Source organism: Hipposideros armiger, unplaced genomic scaffold (genome assembly GCF_001890085.2).
Source record: "Hipposideros armiger isolate ML-2016 unplaced genomic scaffold, ASM189008v1 scaffold_605, whole genome shotgun sequence".
NCBI classification, from domain to species: Eukaryota; Metazoa; Chordata; class Mammalia; order Chiroptera; family Hipposideridae; genus Hipposideros; species Hipposideros armiger.
The window spans coordinates 605,765-625,765 of record NW_017731955.1 but is presented as its reverse complement, the minus strand read 5'-3'; the positions used below and the strand labels follow the sequence as shown (position 1 = coordinate 625,765).

Sequence of the window (20,001 nt, the reverse complement as noted above, 5' to 3'; positions counted from 1 at the left end):
CCTGTCCATGGGCCATACCTGACCACGGGCCATACCTGTCCATGGGCCATACCTGACCACGGGCCATGCCTGTCCATGGGCCATGCCTGACCACGGGCTGCATTCCCGGGCTGCACTCCACCTTCCTGCTCAGGCCTGTGGGGAGGGTTGTGAAGAAGCCTCTGGTGCGAGGAGGCCTCATAGGGACCAGCCTTGACCAGGCAGCCAGGAGTGGAGGGACTGGGCTGGAAGTGGGGAAACGGAAGTGGAGGCTGGCCTGCAGTCTTGGCAGGAGGTAAGATTCTGTAGGCTGTAGTGGGAATGGGAGGAAGGTTAAGTTTTGAGAGATGTTCAGGATTTAGAAGTTGGTGATCGGTGGGGCTGGAAGGACTCTATAGGACTCCTGGGTGGCTGCCTGAAGGACTTAGGCGATGCTGGGGCCTTGAATTGAGATGGGGTTGTGGTCAGAACGAGCAGTGGCCTAGCCTCTCCCCTGTGTCCCAGCACCACCCACACCTGGCCCTCACCTTTCTCTGACCACACCTTCCCCATTGCTGCCTCCCGGCTGTGCCCCACCCCTGACTCGCCTGCCAGGGCACACCCACTCCTCTCAAAGTGCCATCTAGTGGCCATCCTCTCATCCTGTGGGAGTTACCTGTCTCCCCACCAGGCTGGAAGCTGCCTGAGGGCAGGGCTCCATCTGGGACCCACAGTGCTAGCACCAGGCCAGGCACAGTGGAGATGTCTGGGCAGCACCGGGGTTCAATAACAGGACCCTCAAACTCAGGGGCTCCATGCGACCTGTGCTCCATCCAACCATTATGCAAGAGCAAGAACCCCTCTCCCCACCCCACAAGGGCGGCCACAAGGTGGTTTCTGTGGACCTTGTTCCTGACATGACAAGACCCAGAGTCCAAAAGAAACTTGAATAATCATAGCTGATGCGTGTCGACTGCTCGCTGTGTACCAGACGCTAAGTGCTTTTAACTCATGAATCCTCATGACAACCTCGTGACGTAGGATCTGTGAGTATCCTCATCTTAAAGTTGAGGAACCTGAAGCCCAGAGAGGTGAAGGCAGTTGCGGAAGGACACACACTCATGTAAACGGGCAGTCTAGGGCTTCCCAAGCTCCTAACCGCTCCCTGCTACCCCCTCTGGGGGTCAGGGTGGGCTCAGAAATGGCAGAGGCCTGCTCTTCACTATGCAGAAATGAGGCCTTGGCCACCTACGGCATTGAGCCTCCGGTCTCTTCACTCGGGGTCATTGTTCCCCCTGTCTCCATGGGGGAACTTGTAAGCTCCCTCAAGCTAGACTCCTCCGTCTTCTCGTCTTTGGAGCCAGCCTGACAATGCTGCTCTTCCTAAACGGTTGAGCGCAGTACCCGATCAGATCGTACTGCGCCTGGGCAGGCATGTGTTTGAGGGGCAAGGGACACAAGCTAAGGTAGCCTTGGAGCTAAGGCATTCCGCAAGCTTCCAAGGGCCTTCGCCTTGAAGCGCATTGTGTCTGTCCATGGTAGGGGCCGGGGGTGGGGGGCAGGCAGGCGAGATAGGCTGCCTCGGCTCCTATTCATCCAGAGCCCAGGCATTAGAGAACTGTCCTCCCAGTCCTCCCAGTCCTCCCCTCCAGGCCCTGCTCCAAGAGCTCTCAGCCTGAGTCTCCAAGTGCAGGCTGAAGTCCTGCAGGGGGGAGGGTGAGGAGCAGGGAGGCCGAGGAGGCCCCAACAATAAAGGCCATCATCGGCCACAGGTGCTTCCTGGATCCACCTTTTTGTCTGCCTGTTTTGAATTATCTTCCCAGCAGCTGCGGCATCTCCTGGACCCTGGGAATCTGGGGTTGCCGTGGGGGCTGGGGGCAGAGAGTCTGAGCTGATAGCCTTCTCTTCTTCAAGGAGAGAGAAGCCCCTCACTCTTCCTGCAGGCAGGAGTGGAATGGGGGACAGGCTTCTCATTTCCTGGGGTGCCGCCTTTACAGTTCCCGAAATCATGGCCAACCTTCTCCCAGGGAGGGATGACCCCAAAAGGAATTCCATTTGGGCCACAGAGAGGAGAGAATAAAAGGCAGAGGAGCAGAGGATGTTCCCAGGCTAAGGAGTGTCTGCGTTCACCTCTGTATGGAATGTGAATTACACACACACACACACACACACACACACACACACACACACACACATACACACACCTGATCAATGCTTTAGTGCCTGCTATAGCCAAGTCCATTTGCTTGTTGGCCAACATTACAAGAGGGGTGTTATGTACCAGGCATTTCATCCATCCTCATGACAACCCTAAGTAGCATTGCTACTCCCATTTTACAGCTAACTGCTACTTAGACAATTTCATCACCTGTCCTTTGTCACACAGCCTGTTAGTTGCAGAGCCAGGCTGTGCGCCCATGTCTATCTACCTCCAGCTCAAGCGCTAACCTGCTTAACACTGTCCTGCCTCCCTGAAAAGGTGCTCAGTAAATATGTGTTGAAGGCATGAATGGATGGTTGGACGAATGACACAAGCAGCAATGTTAATATTTAATAATATTTCATTAATAATATTAATTACTAAAATATTTCATCTGCTTGCTATTTGTCAGGCACGTTCTAAGTGCTTTGCCTGTGTTATCTTACATAATCCTCATGACACCCCTATAGGGTCCGTGTTGCAATATCCCCATTTTACAGAGCAGGAGATTGAGGCACAGCAAAGTTAGGTAACTCACCCAAAGTCCCTCAGACAGAGCTTATTGGTTGAATGAGACCCAGAGCCGGAGATGTGCCCATGGCTCACTCCCTCACCTCTTATTAGTCTGGGCTCCAGTGTCACTTAGCAATGATCCTTCCCTGCCCAGAACCACCCCCCACCTCTCTCTGTCTCTGTTTTATTTGTCTCCCCGGCAGTCATCACCATCTGACATCCTGTATGCCTTACTCTCTGTCTTCTGCTTCAGAATATGAGCTCTAAGAGGACAGGGACTTTGTTTTGGTCACTGCTTTTGCCCCATTCCTGAAAAGTGCCTGATGCAAGGTAGACACTCAATATTTATTGAATCAGTAAATGAAAGAATGAGTCAAAGCTCCCCTCTCCATGCCAGACCATGGTTTTCCTGGATTATTCTCTCTGGCATCTTCTCCTGCCAATGACCACTTTCTCACTGAATTGCATCTCCTGGCCCATGTGAATGACATGCTCCAACACGTGCACCTCACGTGTCATTGCCCTTTCCAGCCCTGCCGCACGGAGCCCCGCGCCCCCACCCGAGAGGACCTCAGCGAGCCCAGCCCCAGTGACCCCAGCTGCTGCCGTCCCCGCACTGCCCTCGGGGACCCCCACCACCCCGCCCGAGGAAGAAGACCCAGCCCTGTCCCCACACCTCCTGCTCCCTGACAGCCTCAGCCAGCTGGAGGAGTTCGGGCGGCAGAAAAAGTGGCACAAGAGGCAGAGCAAACACCAGCGACCACGACAGTTCAGCGACCTCTGGGTCCGCATCGAGGACAGGTGAGCTGGCGAGGGGCAGGTGAGCTGGCGAGGGACAGGTGAGCTGGGAGCTGGGCGTCCTTCCCAGACAGCCTCCCTCAGGCCCAACCAGGGCCGGCGCACTCTGTCGTGAGGAAGCATGGTGTGTGGGTGTCCCAGCAGAAAACTCGGGGCTGGCTTGTCCCCATTCACAAAGGGTTTATAGAGAATACTCACACCTGATTTTTCACTTTTATTCTCAAAATGAGAGCAGGCACAATTTCCTCCCATTTTAAAGAGGAGGGAATAGAAGCTTCCTTCAGGCGCAGTGGACAAAAGTCCGCTTTGCCCTTATGTCCTGGGAGGCACCTGGTCCCATGAGCCAGAGGGTGAGACCAGGAGAAAATGGAACAGGCTGGCTGTATCAAAAGACTGTGAGCTCCCTTGTCTGGAAGGTCTGAGTGGCCCACGCTCTGGCACTGAGGCTGCAGAGGGAATCCCACTGTGCAGGAGAGAGATGGCAGAGGGTGCCTGATGCCCTAATGTTGTGGGCTCGGTCTCAGCAGGGCATGGGGAATTCAGGATAAACCTTGTTGAAAATGGGCAGGTGCAGAAACCATCCTGCTGCACTGATGCCTCCCTGTCCTCTGCCTGTGTGGCCCTCCTACCGCCCTGCACCACCCCCTCAGCCTGTCTGTCTCCAAAGCTCCTGCTGTAACCAGAATGTCATCTTCCCACCTCTGCCTCCAGGCTCAGTACAGAGCAGTTTCCCTAGACTCCGCTTTGGGGCAGGAATCTCCGTATTTGGTAAAGAGCATCACCAGAGCACCTGGGATGTCCCAGGGAATGACCATCAGTGCAGGGCAGAGTCCTACCCACCGTGGGAGCCCAGCCCTGGACATCATGCCCCAGAAGTGGGCCCTTGGAGACTCAGAGTCTTCACCTGGACCCTAAAGATCATCATCCAGCCTTTCCTCAGCACCCCCAGAAAGAATCACCCTGGGCACTTGTTAAACCAATTCCCAGGCCCCACCACAGATCTCGGTAATCAACACCTGCAGGGGCCTGGGGAGCCGTGTGTTGAATGTGCACTGGAGATTCTTCTAAGCAGCTTTGGAAAACACAGGCCTAACTCTGCGTTTACAGATGTTGAACCTAGGTCTAGGGCTGGGGGCTCATCTGGGGTCACACAGAAATCCAGGGCTGCCTCCTACGCTATTCACTGCATGAGCCTCCTGCAGCCAGGTCTCTGAGTCATCGACAAGAAGCTGACATAGTCCAGTCTACTCTCTGAAAGTATGGGGTGTGCATTGTCTTAAAAAGACTTCCAGCAAGTAGGACTCGAGTCCATTGCCCCTTTGGCAGCGTGTTGGCTCAAAGCGCCTGACTTGGGTTCTACAGAGCCCTCACCAGCCGACCTGCCCAAGGCGGAGGCACTGCTGCAGCTGTATTGGCTGCGACACATTTGGCTCCAGTGCCCAGCATGGGCCGCTCCCTTCAAACCTGGAGCGAGGGCGTAGAATTACTGAGCCACTTCCTTCAGCCCTGGGGAGGGCCTGCAGGCTGTCCGGAAGGTGCTGGCAGCCCATAGCATGCTCCGATCGAGCGGGTCACTCGGGGCCCTGATCAACGCTCTGGGCGATCATGAGAGACCCGGCTAGTGGCAGGTCCTGCCCACGGGATGACAGGAGGCTGGGCTGTCAGCTCCAACAACGGAACCCCAGCCCCTAACCATGTCTGAAAGGTAAATTTGGGCAAATGACTCCCAAACAGTTTCCTTTTTACAACACGTAGCTCTGAAACACAGAGCCTGGTTTCAGGAGAAGAAAACAGCTTTTATTTGGCAAGAGGGAGCCCTTCGGGGTCCCAACAGGTAAATTGTGGCTGGGTAGCTTTCTCCCATCTGGTTGGGTTGGAGAAGGAAGTTTCCACCAACAGGCGGCCTATTTGTTAAGCGTCCGCACCACTTCTTAGGGGATGTGTTCCCTGAGCCGCATGAAAGGCCTGGGTGCAGGGCACAGCTTCTGTCACTCCCGGGCCTCACCCCATCCTCTTCCAATTGTCTCTAGGGGGACCCTGGGGCCCATTTGTAGCCCTGCTAACCAAACCATTTTCCTTGGAGCTTTCATTCCATTCCGTTTTCTCATTTTCTTCCCCCTGAATCCCACTGGGCCATCCCCTCCTCTCCATCTCTGCTCCTCAGTTCATCTTCCACCTGGGATCCTGCAGCAGGGTCCTCACAGATCCCTAGCACATCTCCGCTCCTCAACTTGACACTCTTCGCTCCCCGCCACCACCATTAACGTCCTGCAACCGTGCCCCGTACGGTAGCTGTTGCCTCCTTTCCCTCCTCACTCACTGCCCCTTGCCCCCTGGATACTGCAGGCCGTGTCCTTGCCAAGCTTTGTGCCTAGCACCCTCCCCACCTTTGCACTTGCCTCTCTGTCTGCTGGGGTGGGTGCCAGTGGACGTTTGTTGAGCTTCTGCTCTGTGCCGGGCACTTGCATCCACCATGTCCCCAGTCTTATCAGGATCCTGCAAGTAGGCCTTGTTTGAAAAACGAGAAAACTGGGGCTCAGCGAGGTGAGGTTACTTACCCGAGACCATGCAGAAAGTCAGATGTGGAGTCAGAACCCACACCCAGGTCTGTCTAATGCTAAGGGTCACAGTCATTCATTTACCGCGCAAAATGCCCCTGCCACCCTCACCTGGCAAGCGTCTCCTCCGTCCTCACCATGCTGAGGTCTCCCTCCCTGCCACCGCTTTCCCTGCTCTCTCCTCCCCTGCATCCCCACAGACACTCGTGGGTGTCCTGTCCTGGCACAGTCACACAGACCGCAATTCTTCGCTTGTGTTTTGAGGCCGAGAGCCCCTGGAGACCAGATCTGGGTTGGACTTCTGTGCGTCACCGGAGGCATCGCTGAGGAAGGAGGGAGAGAGCCAGAGTGGAAGCTGCAAGTGCCTGGCCAGAGCACCACCTGGAGCAGGCTGGCCTCCCCTCGCCCCTCATTACCCGAGATGTAAACACAAGGGAGGAAGTTTAGAGAAGCAGAAGCCCGTGGCAGGATGATTTATGGGGACCCGTGGAAAGGGCCAAGCCTGTGTCCGCAGATGGCTGCACAGTGGTGGTAGAGTACTCCCAGGAACCCCCACATCTGAGAGCCAGGAGGAGGCAGCAGGGCAGGGACCATTCCCGTGCTGGCCACATGCATGGCATTACCCCAATGAGGTAGGACCTGTGACAATCCTCAGTTTCTCCTTTTGTGCAATTAGGGTCTTGACTGGTCTCTGCAGGTCATGCCAGCTCTGTTGTTCTCCGAGTCCCCAGGTGGTGTGTGTGTGTGTGTGTGTGTGTGTGTGTGTGTGTGTGGTGTGGAGGGCTGGATAAACAAGGGAACAGGGTGCTGAACCACCAGGATTGGAAGGACAGTCATGATAGGGCAGCTGCAGGGAAAAGCTGGACATGGCCAGAAGCAAGGCACAGCGGGGAGCATCAGTACGTGATGCACCCAGAGCCTCGTGGGTGCAACCATGCAGGGACAAGGGGTGCAGGACACACAATGTGCAAGGAGTCGTTGCCTTCTGAGCCTCAGTTCCCCCTGAAGTTTGAACAGATGACTAGAGCCCTCTCAGAGTTTCAGCCCCTGGGCTCCTGGGCCAGCTCTACACCCCTCCTGCAGGCCGGCCTTCCTGCCCTAAAGTTCTCCGGCTCTGGTTTCTCCTACCACAGCCAGGCCTTCTCTCTGGTCCAGGGTGGTCAGCATTACTGCGAGAGGCCAGGACTCTGTCTGATTAGAGATAGAAGATGCCCCATGATTTACAGGAAGCAGGAATAAAAGTAAATAAAAGCACAGATAAATTCAGGCGGAAGGGGATTCAAATTCCTGCCCCTCTTTGTACTTAAAGGGTAAATGAGATGGTGCTTGTAAAGTGGTAAGCCAGCATCAGACCACTGGTGACACTCAGTAACAGTTGTCTCCAGTGTTGGTAGCCAGACTGTGAGCCTTTGACCCTCAGAGTCTGGTCTATGATACCCCACCCTCCATGCCCCCAGCAGGCACTGCTCATGGGCCTTCAGCATTAAATGAGCCACTGGGTGGATGCTGCAAACTCCCCCCACCCCATTTAACAGCAGCTCACTGGCCACAAGCTGGGTGCTCAGCCCCGTGTTAAGTGCTGGTGGGGACCAGAGCAGGAAGAGTCTCAGGTCATGGCCAGACAGGGACAGCTCCACATTGTGATGCAGCTGAAAGAGCCCTAAAGCCACGGTAGGTCTGCTTGTGCCTGCGAAGGAATCCAGTCAGCAAGGGCTGGAGAGCCTGGGGCCCTGGAGGTCAGACGTGATCCTGGAGGCTGAGGGGAGGGTGAAGGCACTCCCAGCAGAGAAGACCATATGGCCAAAGGCGTGGAGACTAGTGCAGACCTTAGATAGATACCAGGACACTGAGCTGCAGGCAAACGCATTGCTTTAGATCGCTGCCTATGTCTGACGTGCTTGGCCCAGAGAGGCTGAGCCCAGGCTGGAAGCACAGTGAGGTCTCCTCCAGCGGATCACATCAAGAACTCCACTTCCAGGCAGTAGGGCCACCCATCTCCCAGGCTCCATCTCCCCTTTATCTCCTCAGAGCCCACTCAGAGGCCACCCAGGGCACAGCCCCTTGTGTTGGCAAGAAAGCCACAGCCCTGAGACTCCTAGAACCCAGCCCTGGATGGCTCTTAGAGACCGTCTCAGAATGAGGTTGGCCCCCTGCTCCAGGAAACCCTGCGGAGGGGCCCCAGGGGACAGACCGCTGACACTGTCTCAGGCACCAGCCCTGCTTTTCTGTGCTTTATACTGTACTTTGGGACGGGGCTTCTGCCTCCCCCTCCCCCTGGGCAGAGGGGCCCTTCCCCACTAGAGGGGCCCTGTCGGCTCAGAGCAGACTTAGCCCCTTGGTGCCAGCCGTCTGCGGAGCCTGGGAACATTCAGAGTGTTTGGTTTGGCTTCGAAGACCCTTCGCCATGAGACAGTTTTCCCAGCATGGGTCAGCAGGGGCGGGGGGTGCATGGAGGGATCTGGACTGGGGGACTAAGCTTTGTGAGCAGAGAAGGCAGGGAGGCGGGGCATTTGGAGGGGCTTTCTGCCCCCGCCTGCCACCTCCCCCCATTTCCCTGGGACTCCTTCCAAGCAATAAACCCCACTCAGGCTCCAAGGGTTGGGGGGGCGGGGAGTGCATCTTTGGTTTTCAAAGTGTAAAATCAAATGCCTTGGGCGCCTTGTGAAACATACTTTTCATAAGTCCTACTTGGTCTTCCTTCTGACGGCTGGTGGGGCTGGCTGTGGCCAGCCCGGGCCCCCATCCCGGGCACACCAACCTCCTCTCCTGAGGCCTAGCCTCCCTGCTGCTCAGGCTGAAGAGATGGGGCAACAGCCTGGAGGAACTTTCACAGACTTCTGTGTTGTGTGCAAGGGTGGGGGCCTTTTCACTAGAAAAGAAAGGGAGGGAAGGGGCTGAGGTAGTGCTACCTTTCTAGGCCGGGTTTGCGAGAGCTCAGCAGGAAGCAGCACACTTCCCCCCTGTGCCCTCCAGCACCCATTTGCTCACTTGTGCAGTTAGGAGAGCACCTAGGCCAGGTCGAGCTGGGGAGCCAGGCTGCCCAGGGCCCATCTGTGTACTGGTCTCCTCCAGGCTAAGTTTTCTCACCTTGGAAATGGGAACAATAATAGATGGCACACGGATAGCATCAAGCACAGTGTCTGCCTGCACATAAGAAGCACTCCATAAATGGAGGATGTTATTAGGTGGGGAGACACAGATGCCAACATATTAATTATGATGCTAAAAATAGCCGACACCATGTAGCGCTTCTGGTGTGCCTGGCACCATTGTAAGCACTTCACAGCAATCCAGCCTAACCTCGTGTGCACAAATAAGTGCCTGTGACACAATATGATCAGTGAGGAATGTACAATGTTTGATGGGAGCCTGAAGTCTCCCAGGTGGCATTGGGGGATAGAGGACAAAGAGGACCCTGGGTGAGAGGACAATGAGTCAGCATTCAGAGGTGAGTAGGAAACTGGCCACAGGACATTAGATGTGACTGGAGAGGGTGGTGTGTGCTGGGAAAGAAAAGCAAAGCCAGCAAAGGTGAGGTCAGCAGCACAAGACCACAACAGGTATCCAGTGGCCTGAAGCATGGGATGGGAAGCAGACTAGGCCAGATTTTATGGGTTATCAGGGGCATTCAAAGCCACCTGATCTGCCCCTCACCTCCCCTTCCAAATGCACTCTGATTCAAGAACATCTTTCTTCTGTCCCCTGCGCATGACAGGAGTTGCTCCCTTTTCTCTTAATAGGTCCTCTGGGAGTTTCTAAAGACAGGCGCACAGATTCCCGGTTCAGAGAAGCCTCATACAAGGACTTGGCAGGTTCTTGTGGTCAGAATATGACCAGGAGTAGAAAGGGAGAGGCCAGGCAGGCAGTGAGCACCCTTCCATGACTCAGGGCATCTGGACCCCTACTCCCAGAGCAGAGGTCCCAGCCCATATGAAGGCAGGGCTGTGCTTGGTGACCCTAGGCTCCCCTGCTCACCCATCTTCCAGGCTGAGGCTGAACCAGGCTGTGTAAGAGGCATCCAGCCAGGATGGTAGTGGGGCTGGGCTATTGCAGTGACGATAGCAGACCTCACCCTGGTGATTATGGTCGATTGCTGGGGCGTTGTGCCCAACACATGGAAACTCAGGCCAGGGTGGGGCAGGAGGACTCCCAAATGACCCAGGGAGTGAGCAGCTTCTCGGGCAGGGAGGGTAAGCCCTGGAAATCAGAGTTGTGTCCCACATGGAGGAGGCTGCTCACAGTGCAGACCTCGGGGAGGGGCACGCTGCCTGCCCATTCAGCAACTGCTAGTGGACACCTACTGTGTGCCCTCTGCCAGGTGTCCTGAAGCAAGTGACTTAACCCCTTTGTGCCTCAGTTTCTTCAAAATTAAAATGGGGGATGATAGTCGTATCTGCCCCATAGTGTTGTCATGAGGATTAGAGGTTAATGCATGCAAAGTATTTCGCCAAGAGCTGGCACAGGGCCCTGATCTGTAGGTATTTCTCTAGCCTTCTGGGAGCACCCTCGGCCATGTGCAAGCTAGACTCCCGGCCTTCACAGTTGGCCGTGGTGTCACCTCTTCTGGGAAGCCTGCCTGGATCGAAGCCCCGCTTTGTCCCCCTACCCCTGGGTTTCCCCTTCCATCCTTGCCCCTCTGGTGTGATGGGGCTTGTTGGGTCCTCTGTCTGTGTCTCCATCTGCCTCCCACCGCCCAGGGCTCCACAGGACACCTGGGTCCGTTGCTCCTGGGGCCCAGCCACTTTCTTTAAACCAGCACATTAACCTTCTTAACCCTGGTGACCTCTCTTTCTTGTGTCTCTGTCATTGTCCCCTCCCTTCCTCAGTCCCTGTGCCTCTCTTTGTTCATCATTTCCTATCTCTCTTTCCAGGACTTGAGCCAGTGACCTGGTCCTGCACCTGCCTGGCCCCCATCCTATGCACCATTCCCCAAGCCACCAAGTGCTAGCCTCAGCCTGCCAATGCCTTCTGCACTTAATCTCGTTTTCTTTGTCTCTGTCTCACTCTTTCTCTCCGTCTCTCTCCCTCCCTCTTTTTCATATATGCTTTCTTGAGCCAAGACCCTTACCCATTACCTCCAAAACTGGATTCCATTTTTATAAGTTCGTGAAGCCCTGCGCCTTTCACTAAAACTCCCCGTGGTTATGCAAAATGAGACCGACTGCGGGGCTCCTGCCCCAGGGAGGCGCCACCCCCACTTCCTCTGTGACCTGGTCACCATGTAACCTCTCTGAGCTTCAGTTTTCTCGTTTGGTGAAAGGGTGTTATGACTGCCATTGTGAAAATTTGTTTTGAGAGCCAAAGATAACTCTCAACAAATGGTAGGCGGGATAACGAGATGGGAGGGGGTTGTTTGTGTTTCGTTTTCTGTTCATTTGAGACAGAGGAGAGGAGGGCAGCAGGAGAACCAGGACACCTATGTAGGTAGGTGTGGAGGCCGCTGTGACCCCAGATGGAACCCTCTTTAATTCTTTCTGCCTAGGACCCAGTTCTCCCCAAGTGGTCACATTTGAGGCCTCTGGCCGCCAGTGCCTACCCCACCCCTGAGCTTGGCATATTAGGCTGAGTGCGGCCTCAGGGGCTCAGCCAGCTGGCTGCGGAGCTCTGGGTTGCTCACTTTCCCTGTCTGAATCCCTTGTTTCCTTCTCCATTTTATTAGGAAAAAAAACCTAATAAAGTCCAATCTGAACCCTAAGACCACAGCGCAGGATGGGGCTACTGCACGGTCACTCAGCGTTTCATGTGTTTTCTCCTTCCAGCACCACTGCCTCCCCGCCCCCGCTGCCCCTCCAGCCCACGCATAGCTCCGGGACTGCCAGGCCCCCCTTCCAGCTCGCCGACCAGCTCCAGCAGCAGGAAGAACCAGGGCCAGCCAGCAGCTCAGTGCCTGCCCGCTCACAGCCAGCCCTGGGCCTCCTACCCGCCATCGCTGCCAGCATCGCAGCCCCCTTCCTGCTGCACACCCTTGGGCCCTCATGACCTTCACTGCCCCATGCAGAGAAGCCAGAGAAACCATAGGAGGGTCTGTGGCCACACCCCACTGCCCCTGCCACCACCTCCAGGGGTGCCTGACACCTCATGGGCAGTCCAGACGGGATCCGTTAGAACACTAGAAGCTTTATTGTACCCGAGTTACATCTTCTTTTTTGTAGAAGGATCTTAATTTCCCATAGTGCTATGGGGCTCTTTTGTAAAATATGTGTCCATATTAAAGAAGAAAAATGTATTTATTCTACCGATAAAACTATTTTTATGTGGCCTATGTTAATAACCCCTTAATTAGCCCCAATGTCAACCCAGGTTGTCAGGACATCTGCGACCTCATGCGAACCGTGGCTTTGAACTGGCTTGCTCCTGGATCAACGGAAGCCTCCAGTGTCTGGGTTTGGCTTCTCCCACTGTGGGGACCTCAGAGGGAGGGGCAGGAAGACAGACTTTCGTGAAGCTGGATTTGGGAGCCAGAGATGTGAATGCTGACGGTCCTTCCCTCCCCTGGATGCATACTAGGGTGGGGAAGATACTTTAGGAAAGAATGCTGCTATTTTGAAAACCCTGGGTGTCTGTGAATGGACCTCCAGAGCTCTTGGTAAGTGTTTCAACCAAAGCACTGGGGTGGGACGCTGGTGCTGAGGGAGGTGGTCCCCCAGCCCCATGTGACTGAAGGTGAAACTCAGATCCAAAGAGAGGAAGGTGGTTGCCCAAGATCACAAAGCACGTGGGAGATCCAGGATGTGAATCCAGACCTCTCTGTTCCGATGGCATTAACCCAGCTTTAGTTACAGGAGAGGCTACTGAAATCAACGCCAAATGGAGGGAGCTGGGCCGAAAGACAGGAGTGGGTACAGAAGGTCAATTTTAGGGATACGGGCTCTAGCAGTCACGTGTTAATCATAATCATAATGAGAGCCACCGTCTGTCCTCAGCTTGCAGTGTGGCAGGCACTTTGCACACTCACTTTATCACTGATCCTCACGCCAGTTCTGTGAGATGCAATTATCCCCATTTCACGTATGAGGAAACTGAGACTCCTAAAGAGGTAAAGGGACTTGTTCAAGGTCACCCAGCCAGGACATGGCTCCAGATCGATGTGATTCAAAATCAGCGCTTGTCCCCTGGACCATATTCTGCCACGTTCTTTCTGCACAGGGGAGCTCCGTGGGAGGCGGGCCTCACCTAACGGGCTAGCACACGCTTCGCACTACAGCCAAAGAGACTGTTCGGCCACAGTTACTTATGTTGGTCACTCTGGACAAAGAGCTCTTTGTGAGTGCCATGTGTCCCATGCCCCACCTTACCTTATCCTGGAGCCAATAAGAAGCTTTCCTGCCAAATCAGAGGCTAAGGAGTAGGGGACACCTGTGGGGGACCTGGGGAGTCAGACAGCCAAATGGGGGCAGGTAGGCCACTGAGACTCAGAGAGACTGACTTAGTTTCTCTGCCTCCAAGGTGGTGGCTGAGAAGGCAGAGAGCCCAATTTAGCTGCCTTTCAGCCCTGAACCCTCACTGGGCTGGTGGCTCATCTACTACAAGGTCCTGGAACCTGAGAGCAGAAAGAACCCCTCATTTGACAGATAATAGTAACCATAAGCGTTATTAGGCCCATAAGGCCCAGAGAGGGGAGGCATTTCCCCAAGGCTGCACAGCTGGGTGTCTGCTGACTCCCAGACCAGTTCTCTCCAGCATCACTGCACCATGGGTTTCCCTGGCAGGCCTGGTAGTGGCTGATTAACTCTAGTGTCATCATGCCTAGCTAGGCAGCGATCTCTCTTCTGCAATGGTAGAATTCAGGACAGCTCGTTGGATGGCCAGGGGTCCCACTGGCATCTTGGCAGGCAGCTGAATTCTTTTCAACTTAGCCCCAGATGGATGTGTTTGAGCTTGAGAACCAGCAGGAGGCCTGAGGGTCCAGCCAGCCCCGTGGGTACCATGCTGCAAACTGAACTTGACCCCAGCCAGGGCTGGAGTCATTTTATCCTTGGCAGAAATGTGACTTCCTATTTCTGAGCGGGAAGGGGCTTAGCTGACTTATAAAGCAGGCTCGGAAGGCCTGGGGGACATCAAACACATCTTGCAGAGCACTATTTGGATGAGATAAGTGTAAAGGAATTAGAAACACACAGACCAGATTTCCCTCTGTTCGGGGCAGAGTGTGGCATGCGATGTATTGAGATGGAACTTGAGGTTAATTAAAGATGAAGCATTTGGGTAAACAGCCCAGGCACCTGACTGCGTGCCCAGATCTGTGCCAGGCACAGGGCCAAAGAGGTAAATTAACGCTGTGTGTGATTATCGAGCACGTGCAGTGCCAGGCTCCGTGTTGGGCCCACATCGAGCCACCTTTCCTAACCTAGAGGAACTCATCATTGAGATGTGCAAACAGTGAAGCCCTAGGTTCCTAGAAGGAACTCGGAGGTTATCCTGTCCAGGCCCCAAGCAGGCAGATTCAGCCCTGTTCTTACCCACTTCCCTCCTCTGGGCATCTTGGAGGATTGCAAACTCTCTCTCACTGAGCACTCAAACTTTTCAAGAACAATGGATAGGCTAACTGATTAGGTAGACATGTGCTGATGGGACAGCCAGAGCCAACGTGGGCCAGACATCTGCAGCCTAACTGTGCTGATCCCTGAGGACCACCCACTGGCCAGGGTTTGAAATGAACTGAACTTGCTGACTTATGTCCCAGAAGACCCGAGGCACATCGACAGAATTCTGCGTGGCTGGGGCATGTGAATTCTCTCATCCTAGGCTGGAGAGCAGCCACTCACACACTTGGAAATGATCTAGCCACCACCGCTGACATTTTGTCTAGCACATTCTGTGTGCCCAGACTCATAAAATGCCCCTGTTGTTTTGAGAGTATCACGTACATTTCTTAGGTCATTCACATTTGACCTTGAGGCAGGCAGAGAAGATGGATGGACTAAGACCCAGCAGGTTAAGTGACCCGAATGAGGTTAGGCAGCATGTTAGTGGTGGCCCCAGGTCCCGTCTCTCAGGAAACCTGGCTGAATGACCAAGGAGCTTTCTGCGGCCGGTCAGCATAGCCACGTCTTTTAGTCTTCCTCCAGGCTGCTCTGACACACCAGCAGCCAGTTGAAGGCAGGGACAGTGGAGATGTATGAGTCAGGCTGCGAGACGCTGCAGAGGGCCACTGAGGTCCCCTCCAGCTCTGAGATTCAAAAAATCTGGAATCTAGGAAGCGTGGTTGTGCTGACTGTCAAGTTTGCCTGTGCATTTGAAAGGCTATTAGCAAATTTTCCTCACACTGAGTGCTCTATCATCTACTTCCTGGCCTCAGCCAGACGTGGGCAAACCTGCAGGCTGAAGACCCTGGTCCCACCTGCCCAGCCTCCAGCCTGGTACCATTGTCACAACAGATCCCAAGGAAAGGTCCTCCACCAAAAGGAAAGCTTATGAAAAACACCATGAAGGACAAGAGGAGTTCTACCTGGGAATTGCAGCTTTGATGGCATCCCGTGTGGCAGAGAACAGAATTAGAGCTGGCGATAGTGTTTCGATGGCCATGGGATAAGATCCAAAGTCTTCAGCCTGGCACTCTAGACTCTCCATGATCTGGCCCTGCTGACCTTGCCAGCCACATCTCTCATCTCTCCCACTCTGTGCCTGGCCAGACAGAATCGTATTTGTCATTTCTATAATAGACAGGATGTTTCACACATGCCGTTTCCTAGGCCTGGAAACTCCCTTCTTTTATCCTTAGCTGTTCATCCTTTGAGGATCAACTCAGAGGGTACCTCCTCCAAGAAGCCCTCTAAGATTACTTTGTGCTTTCTTAATGCCCACTGATCAGGGCTGAGACTGCTCGCCTATTGAACTGTGAACTCCTCTATGGCAAGGGTCATGTGAATTCATCTTTGCATCCTCATCTGACACAAAGATGGCATCCAGTAGATGTGTAGCGAAGGAAGGAGAAAGAAAGGGATGAAGGAAGGAAAGGAAAGAGGCAGGCATTCGTGCTGCTAGTGGCATAGTCTCTACAAAGCCAAAGTTGTCTGAGGATGGACAGGTGCCCCTTCAGGTGTTGAGTTTCCTGTCAGGAGAAGTGTGTGAGTAGGGGCAGTAGGCCCACTGGCTGGAGCTATGGTAGAGAGTTGAAGTCTTGGCAAGGGACTGGGGTAGATGACACCGAGGGTCCCTCTTGGCTCTGTAATGCTCAGGTTCTTTGAACATTGTTATTTTTTGAAAAATTCATCGAAACAGCCAAAAATATCACCCAGGCTGGCTGTCTAAACCAATAAGGTTCAGGAATCAGTCCAACCCCACACCCCCGTTCTTCAACAGCCCAGCTGGGCCTGACATGAATTGGCAGTCTTGCCAGCTGCCCTGGGCAGGGAGACTTCTGGGCCTTGGGGGAGGACTGGACTGGAACCCAGGCCCCTGGTCCCAGCCCGAAGCTCCTTGCCTCCCTGCCTCCCGACCCCGCGGGAAGGAAGTGAGGAGTCATGAGAATGGATTGAGCCGCATCTGGCCCTTTCTGGGGAGCATCAGCATACCCTCACCGCCACCCACTTCCCCCCTCTCTCTAACTGTGGCTCTTCCTTTCCAGAAATACTTGGGTGATTCCTTCACTTTGCTAGGTGACCTTGGGCAAGTCCCTGCCCCTATCTGAGCCTCCATTTCCTCATCTGTCAAATGGAGACCTTGTTTCCTGCCTGGACTGTTCTGGGCCGATGGGCAAATGCCATGTACAGTCTTGGGGATTTATGAAGATGCGATGCCGCCCCTCCCCAGGCTGTGTCCAGCTTTCCTCCCAGGACCCACAGGCAGGCAGGAAAAGTGACAGAGTAGGGGCACAGTACCTTGAAGTGCCCCTCCATCCCAAGTCCCATTAGGGGGAAAGTGGCCTTTGAATGGGACCCGAGACTAAAAAGTTTCCAGTGAGGCTCTCAGACATCTTGGTCCCACAGTGGCTGAAGCAGCAGGGGCTGACTCTTGGCAAAGGGAGGTTCTAACCCAGAACAGGGAAAGCCAGGGCCCCTGCCCCATCCTGGGCCTCAAAGAGATTGCAGAAGGTCCTGACCTGACCTCACTGTGGGACACAAATGTCAGATCATAATGTATTTGAAAGGTATTCGTAATGCTGTTCTTTCAATCACCTCTTCCCTCACCTCTGTGAATTATCATGAAGAGTTCTTTAAGAATATAATAGAAGACAAAGAAAGATGCTATTAATGTTATTTTGCCAAAAATATTTTTGTAGCATAATATATTAATAAAAGACATTATGAATTCAACAGGATGGCGTCTCTGTGTGCTGACGGCTCCCCTCATCCTGCCAGAGAACATTTGGGAAAATTGCCTTTGTTGGGAGGGCCAAGACCTGCGGCAGTGATGGAGAGGAACCTGGGCAGGCCCATTTTTCATGCAAAACTCGGGCAGGTTCTGGGAGGGTGGTTTGGGCAACAGTCCAATGGCTCGAGAGGCCTCATGCTGAGTGGGGTCCAGATAGCCCTCTCCAGCCAGGATGAGCTGCCCACAGCCCTAGGTAGGAGTTGCTCACTTGAGCAACAAACCTAAAACCTGGGGTTCACCCTCAGGGCCCCCCTTTCTCTCACTCCCTCACTCCCCAAGACCTACTGATTTTTCCTTATTCATCCTCCCACCTCTCCATCCCCATTGCTCCAGCCCAGCCCAGACCTCTTCACCTTCCTCTGAGCCACTGCCAGGTACAGCTGTGCTCCCTCTCCTCTCTGCAGCCTAAGTGAGCTCTATAAACCACAAATATGACCACAGTATCTCCCCTTCTTTTAAAACACTAGTGAGTGGGGCCCCAGCATCTCTGAGAAGCCCAGTGATGGTTACCCTCCATAGGACTTGGGGTGGGAGGGCAGGTCACTGAGAAGTTGGAGTGGGAAAGATCTCTGTTCTGAAACCCCAGAGCCTACAACAGAGGCAAGTCATTGGCCATGGTTAGTGAGTTCTAGCTGGCTCCTACTAAGATTAATGGGGGCTGCAGGTGATGGGCCCGCCCCTCAAACAAAGGTAATCATGCAAATGGAAGCTAACATTTGTGGAGCATTTATTATGTACCAGACAATGTTCTAAGCATGCGTGAGTATTATTTCATTCTCACACCAACTCTATCTCTATTTTACAGATGAATGAACTGAGAGACAGGGAGATTTAGTCACTTGACCAGATCACACAGCTTGTAAATGCTGAAGCCAGGAGGGGACTCTAACAGACCTACGAGTATTTTCTTCACTTTAACTCAGCTTTGCTGTGCTCTTATGTGTGGGCTGTGGCCTGTGAGGTGGGCAGGGAGGCATCCACATCCCCATCTCACAGGCCAGGTAGGTGAGGTCAGGACCCACCCGAAGCCGAATGCAGTGAGCCTCTCCCATATCCTGGGGCCTGCGCAAACCTTTGTCCCACCCACCGACTCTAGATGGAGCTGCTGGGAAGCTTGGCCAGAATGGGCTTTAGGGTTGATACCAGTGGTGTGAGGATGCCTGCTGTGGCCCGTAGTCCCTGTGTTCTCTGTCCCTCACTAGCCGCTCTCAGGAAAGGAGGCTCCTGTCATCCACCCTCCTGGAAGCTCAAAGGGAGAGGGAAGCCTGGTCCTTCTTTGGGGTACATAGTCCTCAGTTCAAGCGCTCCCTGGAGAAGAAGTTGTGGCTCAGGAATGGGGTCTCAGACACGATGGAATGGGTAGCTGAGGGGACCAGGGACTCCTCAGAGCCCTTGACACGGCATGCAGGTGTCATGGCATGATATGGCATGCCTTGATATGGCAGCAGGTGGAAAGAGGGGAAACAAGTCTTTGCACCACTGTACCTAGTATATTCGAGTGTCTGCACCTTCTAACCTGGGAGCCCCAGTCCACCCCTCCTACCCTGAGTTCTGAGTTGGTTCCTACTGAAGTGCTACTCTGAGGAGAAACCAGATGCCCCATCTGACATTATTAGACCATTAGATTCAGGGGGACCCAATCTCAGCTCCAAATCTCTGTGGGGCCACCCCCAACAGGAGACTTCTCTGTATACCTACAGGGCTCAGAGCTAGGCCCATGGAGGAATCTACAGGGAGGTGGGGAAGAGCTTCTCGGGACCAGGACATGCTGCTAAGGAGGTAGGGAGTTCAGGTTTGTTGGAGCAGGAATGCCCTGGCCACATCTGAGTTGCCAGCGGACAGAGATAACAAGCTTGGACCTGCCAGGCTTGGGCTTCTGTGAGCTAAGGGGTGCGGGACCTCCAGAGCTCACTGAGTCTGCAGGAAGCCCTCCCACCTCATCACCACCTTCCAGGGCTGCCACAGCAGAGGAAACGCCCTGGCCTGGCTGAGGGAGCAGCGGGATTCAGGCTGGGCCAGGCTGGGTGGGGCAAGGGTGGGGGGCCTCCAGCTGCTGCTCACGGCAGCCAGCAAGTCAGCTAGACGGGGCTGGCCACTGTTACAGCATCATAAAAAGAAATTATTTTCAGAAAATATTCATAAAACCCTGTTTTATGTCAGTTCTGGGCTTGCAAAAACAGTTCCTGTGTTTTCTTTTTTAGTATTTTCCATTTTTTCCTCCCTGATCAGTCACAAAAAAGGAATGATAAAATTTCCAACCTGAAGACACAAGCCCCTAGGCAAGGATTGGAGACTCCCAGGCTTCCCAGAGGGTCGCTCCCTAGTTCTCACCACCTCCTCTTCCCTGAGACTCTGCAAGGGTGGGGGGGGGCGCTGAGCAGGACCCTAACACAGGGGCTGAGGAGAGGGATGCAAGAGGAGATAGGTGGAAGAGAAAGAAAATACACAGAAAGATGGAGTGGAGATCCCCAGAGAAGGAGAGAGGGATCAACAGAGAGACAGACAGAGGAGGGAGAGACAGATAGTACTGGAGAGAGATAAAGAGGAGAATAAAAAAGAATAGTTGGGGGCCAGCCGAGTGGCGTGTTGGTTAAGAACTGGCTTGGGATGCCAGAGGGCCCCGGTTTGGATCCCACATATGAGGGCCAGTGACACTGCCCT

The 20,001-nt window shown here is 54.1% G+C and overlaps 1 protein-coding gene across 3 annotated transcripts in view; it reads left to right on the top strand.

The window, feature by feature from the left end:
• TRABD2B (TraB domain containing 2B) overlaps positions 1-17,220 on the top strand; it is a 215,959-nt gene extending 198,739 nt beyond the window's left edge. The window contains exons 6-7 of one of the 3 annotated variants that reach the window (XM_019624752.1): positions 3,203-3,472; positions 12,328-17,220. In XM_019624752.1, the coding sequence (XP_019480297.1) occupies positions 3,203-3,472; positions 12,328-12,553 (496 nt within the window). In that variant the 3' untranslated portion in view covers positions 12,554-17,220. Of the gene's footprint in view, positions 1-3,202; positions 3,473-11,786 lie in introns of all 3 variants that reach the window. The other 2 variants (XM_019624753.1, XM_019624755.1) reach the window with 2 other exon arrangements.
• Positions 17,221-20,001: the final 2,781 nt, after the last annotated feature.